Below are 21902 nucleotides of genomic sequence, written 5' to 3'. Positions count from 1 at the left end.
GAGGAGGTCATAGTATTAGCAGAGAAAAACATGCCTCATCTTTCCCAGTTGCTCGTGAGAGTGGGGTTCTCGGGGTACCGCTGGAGTAAGCATTTCCAGAGGCTCCTACAGGAGGATGGATGTGGTAGAAGGCTTGATTTTTGTGAATTTACATCCCTGAGTTTCCAAAGTCCCAATTCCCTTAGTCCAGTCATAGAAGAAGTGTAGCTGGGGTTTCAGTAGAGCTGGAAGCAAAGCCAGTGTCCAGCATTTCCTTTACATGTTGGAGCCAGGTCCAGTTCAGCATCAGGCTAGTGCCGTCCATCAGTCCATTGTGCGTGGGTCCACATGGCCGTGGGCCACATGGGAGAATGCCAGAAGGCCACGTGTGAGCTAAGAGCCAAGCACGTCAAGAGGAACCAAGAGCATAAGAGAGACAGAGCTTCTTTGTTGAGGAGATTAGATATCCCAAATTTCCACAGGCTTGCAGTGGCCACACCCACTCTGGCCACCACCTCTGCTCCAGGTATGATGGACAAGCAAGTACTTTCTCTATGTCATCTCAACTTTACTGGGCATGTGTCTCTCTTCTCTATGTGGTTCTCTCCCCCAGTGTAATGTCTTCCCTTTGCTCCTTTTCTATTATTAATAACTAGTTAATAAGAATGGTATCATTAGGAGCCTCTGATGTATAGCATCTGTCAGAAGTACAGGTAAACCTGGGTGTATGCTGTGGGGAAGTCTTGTAGGACTAAGCCCTTAACCTGTGGAATCTGAGTCTGTCCTCAGGTAGATAGGTAGATGGTGTCAAAATTGAGTTGAATTCTCAGACACTCAGCTGGCGCCCAGGAATTGTTTGTTGGTGATGTGTTCAACCCCTTCCCAGCTTCCAAGTTGAAATTGCGTTCAGGAACCTAAAAGATAGTCTCTCATCTCTTTTTCCTTCTGTCTTCCATGAAGCAATCATGATTCTGAATTTGGTATTTATCATTAGAATATGTGTGATTGTATGTGCAATATACCATTGCCATCTGTCTTGGTATTTGTGTGCATGTGTGAGTATTCACCGGCAATATCAGTACATGGTATTATTCTACTTGTTTTAAAGTACTATATGGTAAGGGTCATTTTATATCTTAATTATTCCCTCAACATTATGGTTTTCAGATTATCCATGTTCATACACATAGTGTTAGCCTCTGTTGGCGTGATCATTCATGTCAGTTGCTGTATAGCATTCCTTTATACTATATCTATTTCACAGTTCCCTTGCTCCTTATCTTCATGAATGGCATTTAGTTTTCCATTTTCACTCTTACAGAAATAGTGCAGTAACATTTTTGTACCATTTTTTTCCCCTTGGCATTCTAGGGAGTTACACCAGGGTTTGTTTATATTAGGAAGTGTAACTTCTGGGCCAGAAACAATAAATGTTATGTCATTGTGATTAAGAGCAAGGCACTGAGCCAGACTGCCTGGGTTTGAATCCCTGTTCTTCCACTTGCTACCTTCCACAGGAAACAGTCAGCACCAGCCATTTGCAGCTCTTCGCATGAGCATGCATGCCCTACCTCAACCCCGGCATCAAGCACTGGGCTTAAGTCTCTTTGGCTGAGGCACATCCTGCTGGAACCAAGTCCCAGCTGCCACTGCCTACTCTCAGAGCCAGAACACAGCAGGCATAGGGCTTCCCACCCAATCACTATTTGCATTTTTGCACCATTTCTGGTCCATGGAGAGGTTCATTTTCAAGCCTGCATATATTTTTTAGTTTTCCTTTTTAATATTTTATTTACCATCACTATGTGTTTGGAGTGGAGGGAATATATCAAAACATGAACTTATTGTCACCCTAACAGAAGTTTATAATACCTCCATAACCTTTTAAAATAAGCACAAATCTTAGAATCACCTCATCATAGATTTTTGGAGTTGGAAGGGATTTTCAAGATAATGAAAGCCAATAACCTCATTTTATAGGTGAAGGAAGTGTGGTCTCAGGAAAGTAAGTACTTTCCCAATGTCTTATCTCTAGTTAATGGTGGAGGCAGGACCAGAACCAAAGCTCGCATGTTCCTTCAACTGTCCTTTTGCCACTATCTTCACTATCATAGTTTTCTCTATATTTGCACGTAACATTTTTTTTATTCTTAATGGAACTCAAAAAATAAATTAGAATTTAAGAATTTAGAGAAATGACTGCATTTTTAACCTGATAGAACATGTTTTCTTTTTAAAAACATCAAGGTAAAAATAAGAGTACTGTACTCACCGCATTGAACTGAATATACTTTCACTCAAAGGCACTATGTCTTCTGACTCTGTGGACTCCTGCTGCATTTGGTTTCCTTGACTCTTTGAAACTTATCAGGATGGGCCCATCAATAATGGTGCTGATACTTCCAGCCTCTGACTGCATTGGGTCTGAAAATGAACTGTGATGAATGGACGTGGCCTGTGTGGACAGTGATAGCCTATATTTCTGCTGTCATGTAGAAATGGCAGGTAGTTTAATTTCGGGGGAAACATTCCTAAGAAAGAGCAAGTATTCCTTCTAATTAGGATTTCTTGACTCTTTTTTAGAATCTGGTATATTTGTTAAAGCCTTTGGAATTGTTTTATTCTATTTCTAGATCTTTTAGCTGTGCCTAAGCATCCGTATGCTGCTATGGAGAACTGGGGACTCAGTATTTTTGTGGAACAGAGAATACTGCTGGATCCCAGTGTGTCATCTATTTCTTATTTGCTGGATGTCACCATGGTCATTGTTCATGAGATATGTCACCAGGTATGAGAAAAAGGATCAGGTGTAAGTATCACTGCCCATTATTGAGAATATAGAATGATTTCAGATACTTCGATTAGGACCTAAGATGTTATCCTCCCAATTAAGCTTTAATTATAGAGAGAGCACGGTGCAGTTCCTTCTAGAAGATATGTCGCTTTTCTCAGGTGACAGCATAAACAAAAGCAAACACACTGATCACAGTGAATAAGCAACTGTCGTTCAGCTTGGTGGCAGCGTGGTACGGCACTGCCTCTTTTGAGACCCAAACCAGTCACTACTCCTTGTCAACCTCGCTTTTTTTCTTGTGATTATTGGTGTGCATATATGGTAAGTGCAGTGAGGGCGATGATTTATTGCATTGCTGCAAGATGCGGCTGAGTTTTGTGTACGTGTCAAAATTTGCTTTTGCTGAAATCAATTTGTTACTCCCCTTTTCCCATCACACAGACACTTTGGAAGTCTCTCACTAACTCCACCAGAGACTCTTTGTTCTCCAATGATTGAGATTTTTTTGTCCGGGCATGTGTGGAAATTCATATGGAAATTAGCCAACTTTGTAGTGAAGCTAAGATAAAATTAATTTCATTTTGATTTTATCCTCTTTCTTACAATGAGTGGGAAGTATTACAGAGGTTTTGCAATGCTTATTTAAATCTTGATTCTAGTGAGAGGGTAAAAAACCCTGAAAATAAACATTCACGCTCATAGAAAGCAATACCGGTCCTGGTTACCAGTAACGACGAATAATTCTTAAGTGAAAACACCAGAAATGTCATACCTATGACTTCAGCTTTTTAGAAACCCCAAACCCTTTTTAAAAAGCTAGCCAAGCTTAAGAAAGAGTGATATGAAAAATGCTGTCAGTTAAAGAAGGTGAACTGCTAAATGCTAGTACATGGATACTGACTTAATGATAAATGGGTCCAGGCCACATGACCACTTACCTAAATGTCAGCCTTTTGCAGTGAGCCTGTAGGACGTCTGTACCTGTCACGCTGGCCAGGTTGGACATGTGTTCCTTGCCTCAGAGACTGAAAGGAATCCGTGGCAGAGATAACCAGGCCTCCTCTCCTGCACTAATGAGAAGGGTTTCCAGCTCAAAATACACTTTTTTGAAACAGAAGCAGTTTTCTTTTTGGACATTTCAAGACACAAGTTACTAGTACAGTTCTGTCAAAATAAGGGCACATTGGTAATGTCATCATTGTTCCTAGGACTGATTTAATTTGTTCTTTATTCTGAGTTATTTTCTTGTTATAGCTTGGTAGTTAGTGCCAGGTTACTTAGTAGGAAGGAATGTACCAGTTGCTGGGAGAAATATATAACAATTTTCACTATCATTACCAAATTATTTTCTACATTACCCTCTCTTCCCACCATTTCTTGTAATTGTTTTTCTTTTATATTATAAGATTAGTGTTTATTGAAGGAATAATATATGTCAAGTACTCAGCACAGAACCTGATGGGTAGTAAGTGCTTAAGAAATCCTAGTAAGTGATTATTATCTCCAAACGAGTCACAGCAAAACATCACAGAAACACATAAATATGAGCATTCTCCCCACGCAGGGCAGATGTGCAGGGCCTGCCTGCAGCTATTAATCTGCTCTGCCCACACAGGCTGCCTGTGAAAGGTGCCCAGGGAGCGGGCGGGCTCGCCTGTGGCTCCTCTCCTTCCACAGGGAGCTGAGGGAAGAGCTTCGCTCAGAGGTGCCAAGCTTCCAGGTCCAGTTGGCGCTCATTCAAAACCTTCTTCTGATGTCAGTCAGGGCAAAGGGCATCATGGAACAAACTTGTTAACCTTCATCACAGCCTCGCAGTTCACCTTTGTCACCAGGGTCTCTTCTTCAGACCAGTCTGCCCCTCCCCTAGTGAGGTCGCTCTCCAGCCCTCCCTGACAACCCCCAGACCCTGCCACTCCGACTTCGCAATCGAAGAATCTGTCATCTCAGCCATGGCACTTAGGAGCTGCCAGTTTCTTAACTCTTCTGTGCCTCCGTTTCCTGTGTGAAATGGGCCGGTAATAGTATTTCCACTTTAGGATTATTGAGAGGACTCAAGAAGTTTTCCCAAGAAAAGCGCTTAGAATACTGGTAGTCGCGTAGCACATGCTCCATAAACAACTGTTATTACTATGATTTGCCTCCACTGCTGCTGAAGCAAACTCCCTGTAGCTTCATCTTATTTTCTGAATGTTTCCTTCCCTCCAGCCTATGAGGTGGACCTGACTGGCCTGAGACTTCTCCCTCACTTTTTGTGTATCTGAGGGCCTGGATGGAGGAAGGAAATACTCTTTTGCCTTTATCCTTTCTTGCTGTTTCCAAGGAACTATCCTCTCTATTAAAAAACCTCCAGCCCCTCTGAAGTCCTTGTTCTAACCATTTCCCCCACTTTCTGTCTTGCTCTTGTACCTACTATTCCTCAGATTAATACAGATCACATGCCTCCTCTGCTTAGAACTCCTCTGTGACACATTGTCACAGTCGTAAGGCAGGCTTTCAATTTAAAGCAGAAACATGCATTTTGATCATGGATACAAATATTTTCAATGCCATTATGCTGTGGTAATCAACATATTCAGAGTTTCCTCTTATTTGTATTTAAGTTTAGAGATCTTGCGTGATACTTTATTTTTTGTCAATTAATATTATTTATTTTTAAATTTTTATTTTATTTTATTTTTTTTAGTGTTTTTTTTTTTTTAAATATATTTTATTGATTTTTTACAGAGAGGAAGGGAGAGAGATAGAGAGTTAGAAACATCGATGAGAGAGAAACATCGATCAGCTGCCTCCTGCACACCCCCTACTGGGGATGTGCCCGCAACCCAGGTACATGCCCTTGACCGGAATCCGCAGGCCTTTCAGTCCGCAGGCCGATGCTCTATCCACTGAGCCAAACCGGTTTCGGCTAAATTTTATTTTTGACACTATTACAGATATCCCCATCCCCCCCCCCAACTCCTGCCCTCCTTTTCCCACCTCCATCCAGCCCCCGCCCCTCCTCCCTCCTGCCATCACCACCCATTGTCTGTGTCTATGGGCTGTGCCTATGTTCTTTGGCTAATCTCTTCACCTTTCATCCAGTCCCCCTCCCACATCCCTCCTCTTTGCCAGCCGTCAGTCTGTTCCATGCATCCATGTCTCTGATTCTATATTGTTTGCCAGTTTATTTTGTTCATTAGTTTTAATATTGAAATGCTCAGTCACCAAGCCCTTTACCATAGCTCCTGAAGCTGTCTGTACATGATTTGATACTTGTCCACCATTTCCTCCTATTTCTTAAATAACTCATTCCCACTTAGAGTGTTCACATTCAGGGTTGCTTAGATATGTATAGCGTCCTATTGCCCAAGGCTTTCTCATAGCTGTCTCCTTCCTATCATTAAAGTCTGAGCTGAAATGTCACCTGCTTAGAAAGTTCTTGCTTTTACAATCTAAGACAATGCCTCCCCCATTCCTATCACACTTTATTAGGATTTGAGATTATGTTGGTCATTTGCTTACTTACTTTTTATTGTCTCGTTCCCCCTGCCACCACAATAAAGTGTCAGCTGCATGATCAAATTCATCACTGAATCTCGTCTTTAGGATGGCTCCTGGAATATAATGTATTTTTTCTTTAATGAAAAAGAATTCTTTTAAACTTTTGCTGAACTTAAACAATGGCTTCAGATTAGCTCATGATTAGCCTTTTTTTTTTTTTTTGAAAGGATCTTAGCTATTTATTTGGCCCAACCCCTCATTATAGAACCTTGGAGAGAGTCAGGTGAGGGCATCTTAAAAGCCCTTTGCCCCTTCAGTCAGCTGCTATTTTCTCTGAATTGCTTCTGCCTCTGGAAGGCGATGCTTCAGTACTTCTGTGATGTCGCTCACTGCCTCTCAAGGAAGTATTTGCCATCCTTGGCCATCTCAGTCTGTTGGAGGGTCTCCTGCATCTGTCAATCCTAATTTTCATCCATTAGTCTTGGTTTGTTCCTTGTAGGACCATAAGACACAAGACTTTCCCTCTTCTACATTCTAGGTCTTCAAATATTTGAAGACAACTGTGACCAGTTTTTCCCTCCTGAGTCCTTTCTTAAAGTTTAAATTTGTGTGTGTGTGTGTTCTTTGAGTATTTTATTTTTGTTCTTCTCTGAATGCATTTATATAAAAAAACAACTAGTGTTATCCAAGTAGTCAAATAAATCAATAGTCTTACCACAACACATTTTAAGATCCCCAAATCAATTGAAGAATGAATTCCAGTTATGATAATCATAGTTGAATACATTTCATTTTAAGAATAGATTTGATTTTATCTGATACCCATTCATTTTGCCAATGCAGTGGTTTGGTGACCTCGTGACTCCTGTGTGGTGGGAAGATGTGTGGCTGAAGGAAGGTTTTGCTCACTACTTTGAATTTGTTGGTACAGACTACCTCTACCCTGGCTGGAACATGGTAAGTTACTTTTCTTTAATTGTTTACAACTCCCAGTGAAAGATCGCTGCTATACTGGGCTTTTTTTTTTCTTAAATCATTAAAGGTAACTTAAATTACTTACTGATGCATGGAAGAAATTAGATGTCCAATCAAGATGCCCAATAATAACCAAAATTTCAAATTTTTATTTTGTAATTTTAAATTTGTAATTTTTTACATTAAAATAGTATTCCCAAAGAGTTATCTCTTCATTATTCGAACTACACAGAATTTGGTTGATTATATGTTGATTTCAAAATGCTGCAACTTTTCTAAATATAAATGTTTAGGTTTATTGCAGTATTTTATGACAAAGACAAACTATCCTTTAAACCAACAATGTCACAGTAATTAATAAGTAATATTTTAAGTGTATAAAACGTTTCAATATATAGAAAAATGAGGACTTAATATGTTTTCAATGTGATGAAACACAGAAATAAGCTAAAGTTGTTGATGTATTACTGTTGTAGATGTACTTTAGGAATAAATGAATTAATAAAAGGTGATTAAGTTTATGAAAAGTTGTGCACATTACACCCCACTCTAGGAACATACCTGCATATTGTGAACCTGAAGTGGGATTCATTGTCCCTTAAGCAGTGAGCACTCTAGGGGGAAAAAAAGTGGAGAGAAGGTGTGATTTTTATATATCTTTCAATGTAAACTATTCATTTTCTGTAAGCTTCCATTAATCATTAGTGACTATGTTATTTTTAAATGGAACCGAGAGTATATGTTGTTTTGGAACTCAAATTTTGTGAGTGTTTGTAAAAGTTGCAGAAGGTCATATTTTACCTATGAAACAGCATAGGTGATAATATACAGGGGTGGGAAAAAGTTGGTCTGCAGTTGTGAGTAGGTGAAACACAGAGTTTACTGTTGTATTATTATTTACTCTTGTATTATATATTTTTCCATATGAACAACTGCAATCCTACTTTTGTCCATCCCTGTGTATTTATTTTATACTAGAGGCCTGGTGCAAAAAATTTATTTTATACTAGAGGCCTGGTGCACCCTCTGGGTGGCCTGCAGGGATTGTGCCAAAACTCACCGTAGCCCAACACAGCCTGCAGCTCCTACCTGCCGCTCCCCCTCACCCCAGCCCCACTGTGCCTGCCACAGGCTCGTGCCCAAATAGTGCCAATCTGGAGAGCTTGTGCTGCCGTAGCAGTGCTCACCAGCCATGAGCACTGCTTCTGGAGACCTCCCGAGGGGAGTGGCCTGTGGGATTGGGCTGAAACCGCTCTCTGACATCCCCCGAGGGGTCCTGGATTGCAAGAGGGTGCAAGCCAGGCTGAGGGACCCCACTGATGCACGATTGGGCTGGGGAGGGACCATGGGAGGGCTCCAGGGCATGTCTGGCCCATCTCGCTCAGTCCCCATTGGCCGACCCCAGCAGCAAGCTAACCTACCAGTTGGAGCACCTGCCCCCTGGTGGTCAGTGCATGTCATAGCGACTGGTCAAAAGTTGACTGTCTGTCCTCTGGTGGTCAGTGCATGTCATAGTGAGCGGTTGAGCAGCCTTAGCATATCATTAGCATATTAAACTTTGATTGGTTGTTCGGTTGTTCTGCCATTCAGTCTATTTCCATATTACCCTTTTATTATATAGGATCACTCTTTTTGATGTGTAAATTATTTATAATAAGTGACTTTCTAATTATCTGTCATGATTACAAGCATGATTTGAAGAATATGTAAATCAAGGCGAAATATGAAGATGTCTGTAAGTCATGATATAACTTCTCTACCATAAATTCAACCAGGTCTGCTGAGTAAAGTATGTGATCTGACATATCTCACAGAAAAAAAAATGGTACAATGGTATATACAATAATGATATGTTTTAATTAACTTCATGCAGTTTTCTCCATATTTTATAAAGGCAACATGGTTTATTTGTACAAACTATGAGATAATTTTACTGAGCTTTATGTATCTAGGTATGTATGTATATGTGATATAGTTTTAAAAATCTTAATTGAACTCTTGTATCATGGTTTTAAATTAATTTAAAATGCCTCTAAAGAACTTCAAAGAAAAATCACCAATACTATGTAATATGAATTATTTAAGTATCCTTTCACAAATGTAAAATTGAAACTTAATGTATAAAGATATTTAAACATTTCCAAAAGTATCTTTTGGTTTTAGATGACTTTCTGCCAACTTTCTTTAAAATTTAATTTTCATTATGCTGTGGATTATTACTGAGTTATAATTTCATTGTGCTTTAATATTAAAACATGTACTTATTACAAATGACATGTTATGCGTATAGGTAAGCTCCTCCCCTCCCCTGCCCATACAGCTACCTATGATAAAATCCTTCCTATTAATCATTATGAAAAATACCCCTTGGATTAAAAAGTCATCAGAAGAATTATACATGGCATAAAAACTGACAGTTTTTATTGGTTTCATCATAGCAATATATCTTAAGTTCCTATGTCCTTAGACTGGATTTTTTCTTTGAATAATTTTTTAATATTCCTTCATATTTTTTTATTGATTTAAGAGAGGAAGGGAGAGGCAGAGAGAGATAGAAACATCAATAATGAGAGAGAATCATTGATTGGCTGCCTCCTGCACGTCCCCTATTGGGGATTGAGCCCTCAACCAGGGCATGTGCCCTTGACCAGAATCGAACCTGGGACCCTCCTGTCTGCAAGTCAACGCTCTATCCACTAAGCCAAACTGGCTAGAGCTCCTTTATCATTTTTATCAGTTAAGTTATATATGTAGGCCTTCTGGAGAACATTTTTGTAAGCAGTATTGAAAACTTTGTTCTTTTTTTAAAGATATATATTTTTATTGAGTTCATAAAAGAAGGGAGAGGGAGAGAGATAGAGAATCAATGATGAGTGAGAATCATTGATCAGCTGCCTCCTGCATGGCCCACACTGGGGATTGAGCCAGCAACATGGTCATGTGACATAACTGGGAATTGGACTGTGACCTCCTGTTTCATAGGTTGATGCCCAACTACTGAGCCATTCTGGCTGGGTTCAGACTTTGTTTCTTAATAGACTATAGAGTATGCACTGGAAGTATAAAAATCATGGGGTGGTAAAATATAAGATTTTATTTTTTGTAAATCTAAATTTTGTAATTAAGAAATGGCAATTAATGATGACACAAGTCCAGTGACACAGAAGGGTCACCCTATCAAACTAAGAAATGGAAGATTAAACTCCACCACAATTAATTAGGCAATGGGGAGGAGGAACAGGTCTTCTTATGATGCCTATTATGTTCAATTATAAAGATTACACATATTTCTGACCGTTGATTGTGTTTTAGTAGCTGTCTTTATTTAGTTTGTAGAATACCTCAATAGACTCAATTTAAAAAGCCTATAAGCTGAAACTCTTAAATAAATTGCTCCTCCATATATCATTAAATCTTCTTTGCAAAATAAAATTTTAAGAATAAGTCGGCAATATAAATAAAAGAGGATTTTGAGTGACTTTAAGGCTGTGCCAGCACTATTTTTCATATTGGCATCAGCAAAAGAGGGAAAAAAATACTGGGAAGAGCGAGAGTGATGGCGTGTCAGCAGTGACTAATACTGTTGTGATATGCACAAAAGCTTTCCTAGGCAGGCATGACTTGTGCTTTGCTAGAGCTAAGCCTAAAACAGGGAAACCAGAAGCCAGGCTCATGTCAGGAGTAGAGAAATACAGGAGGCTGACCTCTTTTGCTTCTAATCTCAAAAATGGTACTTTTATCATTTTTAGACACCAAGGCTCAAGTACTGAAATCCAATTTAAATTTGCTAGGGAGATTACTATGAAAATCTACTTTCAGTGGAATAGCGATATAGAAGCCCAGAATTACATGGTATTGTGTAGGAAGCTCTTGTACTGATTTACGCCTGTATACTTGTTTAGGCTGCTTAACTATTAGTAAAATCTTAGGTTCCATGCATGTGTGTGTGTGCTTTTAGAGCCAGTTTCTGATGCAGAAGTAAGCCATTTTTACTTTAGGAACACTACATGGAATAAAAACTATGATGATAGTTTTGTTTCCCAACAAAAAACAAAGTTTACCATTTTATAGATATGGGCCTTTACAAGTAGTGTGATGTAAGGTCAGGGGAATGGATTGGAAAGAAGATATTCAAATTCTAGGTAAGGCACTTCTCTGACTCATCATTTGAAAAATGGGGCAATCGTACTGGCTTAGGAAGCTCATATAATTTTTGGGAAGATAAAATAACTTGCTAGGTCTTTGAAATGTATGAACCAGTACACGGGTGTGAGCAGGGATGGTGACCTGGAAAATGAATGCTCCATTAGAAAGGTGCATTGATTTTATGTATAGATGCCCTAATATTTCCAACCCCAGTAGCCTATTTTGACACTCTAGATTTATAACAATTATATATAGATTACAAAATAATTACTATAATCTTTGTATCTACACTCAGTCTCATCGAATCAATTCTTATCTATACGGGCAATGTAGACTATTCTATAAGAACAGTGGCCTTGTATAATGTTTCATTAATCAAACAGTGTCAAGATCATCAGAAGCAATTCTTCAGCTCAAGGGTAAGGATATATTTCATGGGGCAAGAAGTCCTTTTGCTTGATGTTATTTTATCAAAGTTGGCTGTTAGTGACACATACATTATTGGATGGATCAAGTTGCGGTATGTTATTGATGGCAGTCATAGTCAATATTACTGTGTTTGCTCAAAAAGAAGAAAAGGAGACTCATGAAACAGTTACTACACTTTAATAATTCTTGATCATTTTAAATGGAAAACGTGTATGATAAAGTTTTAATACAGGAAAAGGACATATGCTAAAATGATCCTATACAGAACTCCTTACTTATATACCTGGTGCTGATGCAGGTAAACTCATATCCCCTGTGCATATTGCTTAGGTTTTCATTATAATTAGTAGGTGTGTTCTTTGGTTTCCTAATATAGTATTGTAAGGATGTTCTGCTATAATGAGAATGACTAAACATTACTGTATGTTCTTTTATTAAATGAATTGGGATGATATGGAGCTTCATACAGCAGTAACTTTATATACTGATAAAGTCTGCAGACTGGGAATTTTTCCTGAATTTTCATGAGGACACATACGTGGACATAAAGATAACTATTAACTGAGAATCATGCAACTAAACTTGATCATGCTAAATACTAGGGATATCTTAAAGTGCATTGCCCCAAACCTTGATAAATGTTCTCAATTTTCTCTATCATGGGCAAATAGAAAAAACAAATTCAATATCATTTTAATATGCTCCAACAAAAATTACCTGCAAAATGTAATAGGCATTGCAATAAATTTATCTTTACTTTTAAAATTATTTTATTTTTATTCAAAGAAAGTTGAGAAAATTATTGTGAATTGAAATAGGAACAATAGTTTCCCCCTATCTGAGGGGAATATGTTCCAAAATCCGCAGTGGATGCCTGAAACAGTGGATACTACCAAACCCTATATAGACTATGTTTTTCTATGTACATATACATACCTGTGATAAAGTTAAATTTATAAATGAGACACAGTGAGATATTAACAATAATACTATTCATAAAATAGAACAATTATAACAATATCTATATATATATATAAAAGGTTAATATGCAAAGTGTCCTCTCGGGAGTTTGACCGGGAGACCAGGAGTTGATCGCTTGCTGTGATGTGTACTGACCACCAGGGGGTGGCGTGAAATGAAGGAAGGCCCCGCCAGCAGCTGGCAGCAGGGAAGGAAGGCCCTGGCCGGCAGCTGGAAGGCCCCAATCGGCCCTGGTTGCCAGCCAGGCCTAGGGACCCTACCTGTGCATGAATTTCATGCACCGGGCCTCTAGTACTGTAATAAAGTATGTGAATATGGTCTCTATTTCTCCCATTCCTCTCTCTCTCTCTCTCTCTCTCTCTCTCTCTCTCTCTCTCTCTCCTATGTGATAACTGAGATAGCTACTAAGTGACTGACAGATGGGTGGTGTATACAGTGTGGATACAGTGGACAGGAGAATAATTCATGTGTTGGGTGGGATGGAATGGGACAGCGTGAGATTCCATTATGTTACTTAGAGAAACATGCAATTTAAGACTTATGAATTGCTTATTTCTGGAACTTTCCTTTTAATATTTTCTGACCTTTTGACTGGGAGTGGTTGACTGCAGGTAACTGAAATCATGGCAAAATGAAACTGTAGATAAAAGGGGATACTGTATAGGGCTAATTGAGTTCAATGTTTGTTTTTGCTTACAGTTTAAATGTAAAGATGCGCTGCTTAATCATTCTAAATAAAAATGAACACTCTAGTATTCAGAAAAGTGGAGAGAAAAATCTTGGTTTTAGTAAATATTTTACTTGTTAAGCTGTTCTTTTATCAAGTCCACCTTTGATTTAATGTCTACAAGAAAAAAGTGCTTTCATTTACTTTTCAATTAGTTAATATATGTTTCAATAATAGTTGGTATATTAGTACTATTGCTTATAATTCATCAATATCAAGATATATTTTCCCAGTTGATAAATGGGGCCAGAGAAAGACTGTTTGGGAATTAAATATTTATTTTAGAATCTTACCCTATAAATACTAAATACTAAAGAAATTATTTATGTATATACATGATTTTTCATATAGTTGTGTTTTTTTATTATGATCAAAATCCACATATAACATTTTACTCCTAAGGTTTCAGTAAATTAGAAGGTGATCCAGTTGTTTTCAACTGGCCGGTTATATTTTATTCTCAAATGACTGACACATATTGAACATAAAAAATTTAAAGGCTTCTTATGGCCAGTCCCAAGAGCCTATGGTCTTTTTGATCCTGTTCAGTAGCTTAAAAGTGACATTTACTTTGAAAGACTAGAAGGGAAGTAGAAGGAGTGCCTGCTTGGGTCTCCTGGGGGGGTCACAGTTTTCAAAATGGGCATCGCTGTGCTTTCCCTCACCCTTCCCTTCTGCTCTCCCTTACCCCCGGCCCAACACAACTTGTTTTTTTCTGCTAAAAACATAGACTTAAGAGTAACTGGGGAGCTGTAGCCTTGTCTTCTGGGAGAAAGGGTTGCTTTTCCTTTAATGTTAGTGGTCAGAGTAGTTTTAGGCATTGGTAGAAAATAGGTCTTTAGGAAGACAAAGACTACACAGAGGAAGAGAGAGCTGGAATGAGGACAGCAGCTGATGCCATTAGAGGAAGGGGTTTTAGTTCAATAATATACATAGCTGAAGTCTGAGTAACTGTGGGATGAGTTTTAATGTGTAAACACTCAATGCATCAAGGATTAGAATGACACTCAACGGTGTACAAATTACAGTTACCCGACAGAATCTTAGTGTTACTAAGCGGGCCATAGACTTGGATTCTAACTGATGGTGACTGAAGAGATATTACGAGTTTCTAGCAAGGGGTAACAGTTAAAACGGGAACTGCACCTGTTACACTAACGTTAAAATACCTCTCACTGATGTAATAACAGATTGTGTTTACATTTTCTCTCTTTTGGAGACTAATTCTGCATTTAAAAAAATATCTCAGTGATCTTCTGGTAGCTTCGTTAAGGCCATCTATTAGAAAGAAGAACGAATAAGGCTGGATAATCATTTGTTAATTGTTGAAGTACAATAATTGATTTAGAAGTTTTATAGCACGAATATATTTTGGAGGATAAAAATACTATTGAAGAATAGATACTGCATTCATCGTTTACTCTTGTAGTTCTTTTATAAGAATGAAGACTTTGGCTTCACAGCCCTTTGGGAAATGGAAGCGCTTGAAGAGTTTAAATGTTATCAAGGTGTGTTATGTCCCAGGAAATGTGAATCTGCTTCACTTGCTGTTTTAAATGGAATACTAGACTAGCTTTTATTAAATAAGGTTAGAAAGGGAAAAAAAACAAGCATAATTCATTAGTTTCACAGATGTTTCTATATATTCAGGTATGTGTCTGGGAGGTTTCTAAGTCACATTGCCTCATTTTTTTTTCTATCTGATTTTTAAAGATTTCAAACAAAGCTGCAAATTCAAACTTCATGTATGTTCTTAAAAGATATATATATATTTTAAAACTCAAAGTAATTTAGTTCAGAAAGCTGTGAAGTGTTTTTTGGTTTGTATATTTTAAACTTAAAGATAAAAGATAAATGAACATTCCCTTTGGGATAAAGTATTTTTTCCAAAAACTGTGTTCAGGTTTGCAAGATGTCAAGGTCTTTCTATATTTCTTTACAAATTTCAAAAGCAACCAATGCATTAACAGGATTAAACACTTTCTAAGAAAAGAAAAAAAAAAACACCTATTACTGAACTTGGAGCCTAACAATAATGCAAGGGCGTCCTTTTTCCTATCAATCACAAGTAAGAGCATTTTGAAAGCAAAGATATTTAAACATTTTAAAATTGTCAGATATCACTTGATAAATAAAAAAAATTGGTAAAGCCAAAAATTTGTAACAAATCGATGCATATTCTGTTAGACATCATTGACAATAGCAGATCATACCACTATTTACTCTTTTTACCACCCCTGGTAAAAGTCTTTATTTTCCTACAGTACGCGAATGATTTAACATCTAATATTACTAGCCTTTTCCCAAATATGTTAAAAATGTTTGCTTTGCAAAACCTCTAACATGAACACACCAAAAGTGAAATCTGGGGACTAAGTGGGCAACCAGAGAATACTTTATTAATTTTTAAAGTATTAATCACCCTTAAACAGGCAGCTATCTGTTTTAAAAGACATTAGAACACAGCTCATTTCTAAGCAAGGAGTGACTGTCTCAGTCCAGAGCACTTTATGGGACTTTTTCCCTCCTTTCATCAAGGTTACTTTAACACTGTTCAGATGCTGCTAAACATAGCTGTCAAAAAAGTAGTTAAGTTCAAGGAATACACATAAAAAAATGCAAACGAGCTTCCTGTGAAGAGAAAGCCAGAGAGAGACAGAGAGAGATAGAGAGATAAAGGGGAGAGAGAGAGAGAGAGAGAGAAAGAGAGAGAGAGAGAGAGAGAGAGAGAGAGAAGATAATGTGAGGTTGATAACAATTTTGCCTCAATTACTCCAGTAACACTTGTAATAATAAAGACTTAAGCAGCATTTACTGTGTGCCATTAAACACTTACATCCATTTATTCTCTGTTTTATTTTCATTGGAAAATACAGACTTTGATACTTTGATATCTGGCAACAAATGTATACTTTTATCAAGATAATGCTATTTGATGAACTGACTGTTTATATAATAAATACATGAGTTAAAGTACAAAATGTGTTATTTAATAAATTTCACTCATCAAGTTAATATTTTTGTTACAGTATTAGCCATTTGAATTAGTTATTTCACAAATTAAAATGATATGAAATGAATTAACCACTTGGTAACCATGTTAATAAGTTCTGAGAGGTGATTAGCTTATCCTTGGAATCCTAGACCTGAATGCTATAAGGAAGTTTCCATTAGCCTTTGAGCAGAAATTTAATCTGTTTGAGATGATTATTCAATATGCATTTAAAAATACTCTGAATTAAATTTTATCAATCATTTACATTTTATAGTGCTTAATTAGCTTATTATTAGTGTGCTGGCAAAATAGAGATTTCTTGTGATGGATGTGAGAAACAAGTGTGTGAATATCAAAATGATTGGTAAATTTAATTTTATTGAAATGTCTTATCAGCTAGTCAAAAATTTAAGCACAGAGATAGAAGAAAAAATTCCAACTGCCAAAGTAGAGATAGGGTTATTGATAAGATGGAGGAACTGTTACCCTTCAGGAGCTTAAAATCTATGAAGAAGTTCCCAAAGTGATGTACAAGAGTGGGAATGAGTTCCTTATGTAACGAAGGATAGGACGTAGCTATCTCCCACTAAACCAGCGGTTCTCAACCTGTGGGTCGCCAACCTGTGGATCGCGACCCCTTTGGGGGTTGAACGACCCTTTCACAGGGGTCGCCTAAGACCATCAGAAAACACATATGTAATTACATATTGTTTTTGTGATTAATCACTATGCTTTAATTATGTTCAGTTTGTAACAATGAAAATACATCCTGCATATCAGATATTTACATTACGATTCTTAACAGTAGCAAAATGACAGTTATGAAGTAGCAACGAAAATAATTTTATGGTTGGGGGCCACCATAACATGAGGAACTGTATTAAAGGGTCACGGCATTAGGAAGTTGAGAACCACTGCACTAAACAATAGGCTTCCTCAAGCTAGGGATTGTTTATCTCACCATTATTTGTCAGCGTTTTGCCCAGAACATAGCATCTATAAAGTGTTCAATAATAAAAGTCTGGCCAAAAGTTAAAAAAAATATGAAATGAAGGTCACCAGATCATTTGTGATAAATCAAAAGTTTCTATATCTATATTAGGAACTCATTTATTGAACTAAAAAGGATATTGAAATTAAAAATATATGAAACTACATTGGATGAATGTTTGAAGAAAAATAGAGGGAAAGGAGTCAAGAAATTCTAAAAAAAATAAAGGGAAGCCAAATCACATGAACATTTTTAAGAAGGCTATATGAACGCCCGTGGCATGTGGTGATTGTTCACAGAGATTTGGGGGGCTGCTAGAATTTGGAATGAGCTGTGTCATTAGACAGCCTGTTCAGAATTATTATTGTGTCTGACATTATTTGAAGTACATTTATGACTGTTTCTTAAGACCCTGGGATATCATAATTAATAAAAATGTGAGTGACTAATTGATGATAACTATGCCAATGAATATTTCTATGCCTTGAAGCATCCTGAGTACGTCTGCAGAAGGTTCAGAATTTGGTTGTGCGAAATGCAGTGCATTTTGTGTTTAATCTTAACATTTTCCCTCAGCTGTGTTACATCTTGGATAATATGAGACATGACACATTTAACTTGGATGTCCCTAACAAAACATAAGGCAGCTAAAGGATGTAGTCATTGAAGAGACTAACAGCTTAGCCCACTCTCTCTGTGTTAGTCATGTTTGAGAGTATGGCAGTTCATAAAAACCTGTGCAGGGAGTTCTTTTGGGTTACAAGAGGCTTAAAAAAATCACCCAAGATTCTCTTATAGAAATATAATTGCTTCTTAGTTTGTGCATTGAATAAGTCATCTTAGAACATTTGTGGCTTGGCAGTGGGTGAAATGTGCCGATAGTAAAAGAAATAACTTACAGAACACGTTTCAGTTACTTACTGTAAACTGGTGTGAAATCACAGAGTAATATTATATCCCTAGGGATCTGCCTGGTTTATGGTGTTGATGTAGCACTTTCTGTAAAAGGTTATGTAAATAAATACAGAGGTACTGACTTCATTGTAGTCATTAATGGTGACTATTTCAAAAAATATCCCTCAATGTGTACTGTATATATGTGCATTTGCACAAGTTTGACTTTAATATAAATGGACTGCATTAATAAGCTTTACATGAAAATGATTAATGTCTTGCACATGTGCATTTTAAACATGAGATTTTGATATGTTAATTTTTAAAGTACATTATTTTATGGAAACAACATTTATTTTCACTAGTTCTTTAAGTTTATTTAATTTATCAGCATAATTTTGCTTTCTGTGAAATGCTAACAATTCAGCTAAATAATGACAATATTCCATAGGTATAACCAGCTGATTTCCAACTGAGTAAGATTAAAATATCTTTGGACATTTAAAAAATTTACAAAAGTAGGATGACAATAGAAAATTACAGAATACAATTCTTTTGACATTTTAGGAGACTTGAAATCCAAATAATTCCTCATTTATAAATATGACATTATGTAATATGTTTACAAAAGATGATAGTTGCAAAGTTACTGAGATGTAATACCTCATAAAAAGACAACTGATGAATCTGTTCCCCAAGTGTGTTTGTCTTTATTTGATTCTTGATTGTATTCCTCTGCTTAAACCTTTGTCATGATTTGAATAAGACATGAAGAATATCAGTAAAAAGCCAAATCATGCAATGGTGGGCAGCCTGTATCCCTTGTTCTAGCCTCGTGTAAGCAAGGGCTTCAGATTAGTAATGATTCATGTGGCATTCTGTTTAACCTATGGCACTTTAAATGTCTTTATCTTGTGGTAGTATAGATTCCCAGAGAGGTAAAACATAAATTACATATATCTTATTTCTTCTCTTTGGATCAATTGAGGTTGAATCAGCATGGTCATAGACACTGAAAGCGTTTTTTTCACCTATGCATTTACCTCTGCTGTCTACTTCCCTAGTACTTTGTTTATGCTGCTAATACTTCAGCTGTCAAATTGTATTATCTCCCCTATCATAATGGGAGTTACTTGAGGCAGGAATTATGTCCCGATTGTGTTTGATTCCCAGCCTCTAACACAATACACACACACACACACACACACACACACACACACACACTAGTAGCCCGGTGCACGAAATTCATGCACATTAAAAGGGAATTAATTGCCCTAACCGGTTTGGCTCACTGGATAGAGCATCGGCCTGTAGACTCAAGGGTCCCAGGTTCGATTCTGGTCAAGGGCATGTACCTTGGTTGCGGGCACATCCCCAGTAGGGGGTGTGCAGGAGGCAGCTGATCGATGTTTCTCTCTCATCGATTTTCTAACTATCCCTCTCCCTTCCTCTCTGTAAAAAATCAATAAAGTATATTTTTTTAATAAAGGGAATTAATTAGCAGAGATATTTTAATATAGCTATTTTCCCTTTCTCTATAATAGAAGTGTGAGAGATGAAAGGAAATTAGTAAAATGTATACAAAAATAATATATAAATTTATTAATAAATAAACAGTAACACAAGGATATAACAACAACAGAGGTATAATATAAAAATGACAAAAACATGATATGAAAACAACAAAAAAAAAGGTATAAAAACAATGGTGATGCAAACAATGTCTGATAAAGTGATTCAACTTATTCTAATATCTCCCTGTACACCACATTAAGAGTGAAAACACTTTCAGAGTGCTTGACTAATTTCCCTTGTGATGAAGTACTTAGAACTTTAACTGCAACATCACATGCTCTTCAAACTCGAGAGAAAGCAACATATAACTGACCATGTGCAAAAACGGGTTCAGGTAGGAACATGCCTACTCTGTCTAGAGTTTGTCCTTGTGATTTATTAATAGTCATCACGGGAAACCGTCGTAGAATCAATTTAAATGGGAGGCCAGTGTCAGATGAGGACAAATTAATTCTTGGAATCAGAACAGCCTCTCCCTCTGCAGATCCTGTTAATACTTGAGCTTTGATAATGTTAGGTTGTAATCTTTTGATAATAAATCTGCTACCATTACAAAGACCCCATTTACTATTGAGATTTCTCAATAGCATGATGATTGTACTCACTTTCAATTTTAATTTATGACATGGCATTCCCAAAGGAGTAATACTATTCAGAAATTCGATGGGGAAATTTTCCTTTGTTTCTTTGTTATGGGGTGGGGCCACAACATTAGTAACAAAGAAACAGAATTAAAACTTTATTGTGGGGAGCCGCTACAGTGTTTTGGACAGGTTCAAGCCTTGGACTGATGAGAGGGCACAGTCCTCTCATTGCCACGTGCAAGTCCCAGCTTGGAGGGCAGGGCCCTCCCAGCACAATTATAGCCAACAGCTGTAGTTCCAAGCTTGAACCTATGGTCCGAACATGTGGCCCCATGTGCCTGAGTGATGTAGGCTTGGTAGAGTTCAGGTGCATGTAGTTGAGTAGGATTGAAACCCAGGAAAATGCTTGTAAACATCTTGGTCACACCCTTACTTTGCCTTGTAGCATCTGCTATAAACTAAAGGCATGGCTGTGGGCGTGGTCCCTGTCTCTCAGAGAAGCAGCATCACACCAAGACCTGACTTTCATTCTCTTTTCTGTCTTTTCTAAGCCTTTCAGCTGCCCCACTCAGGTTCACACTTTAGAAAGATCTGCCTCCAGGCTCCCAGGGCGGGTTCCTGCCTCAAACTCTGCCCTTACAGGAAACAGTTCCCGGGAAACAGCTTGGGGGCAGCGCAGCCATTGCCAAGACAACCCCTGTAGGAGTGACTTCCTTAGGTTGGTTGTGGCTGTTAGTCCCTATGTGAGGAACACCACCCATCGTTTTTATATAAGTAGTTATATGAAGCAGTCAATAAACAAGTATGGAAGTAGATTACATTGTTTGAATATCTTTTATCAGACATTCTTACTGATTTGACTTCAAAGACTAGAAAGTCCCTTTATCTTCATTCAAGAATATATTGTGATATTAAAAACTGGAATAAGACATTGCTTTACATAAACAAGTGAAAATATTTAAAAATGAAATATTTATATCTATTTGGATATATATATATGTGTGTGTATCTACATATCTACATCTATATCTATATCTATATATCTATATCTATATCTATATCTATATCTATATCTATATCTATATCTATATCTATATCTATATCTATATCATCTATATCTATGTCTTTGTATATGATTGTCTATATCTATATTTAACTCATACATTTGGAATTCTAAAGTAAATACCCTGTTTGATCACCATTGGTCATCCCCCAATTGACTAAATTTTCGAGAAATAATTGGTGCAATATTTTGTGATCACAAAGATAAGGCCCATGTTGTGTGCCACTTGTGCATAATTACACAGTATTGTCCTACTTTTGTTTCCAGTTGCTTCTCATTCTGGCTCACT

At 37.3% G+C, this 21902-nt stretch overlaps 1 protein-coding gene across 1 annotated transcript in view; it reads left to right on the top strand.

Moving 5' to 3' along the window:
* The window catches only part of TRHDE (thyrotropin releasing hormone degrading enzyme), a 390978-nt gene that overhangs the window by 198483 nt on the left and 170593 nt on the right, over positions 1–21902 (top strand). The window contains exons 4-5 of the mRNA XM_036300799.1: positions 2613–2767; positions 7097–7210. Of these exons, the coding sequence (XP_036156692.1) occupies positions 2613–2767; positions 7097–7210 (269 nt within the window). The remainder of the gene's footprint in view (positions 1–2612; positions 2768–7096; positions 7211–21902) is intronic.

This window comes from Myotis myotis, unplaced genomic scaffold, assembly GCF_014108235.1.
Source record: "Myotis myotis isolate mMyoMyo1 unplaced genomic scaffold, mMyoMyo1.p scaffold_m19_p_3, whole genome shotgun sequence".
In the NCBI taxonomy this organism is placed as follows: Eukaryota; Metazoa; Chordata; class Mammalia; order Chiroptera; family Vespertilionidae; genus Myotis; species Myotis myotis.
Note: the sequence above shows the minus strand (reverse complement) of the source record. Positions and strands in the feature narration are given on the sequence as shown.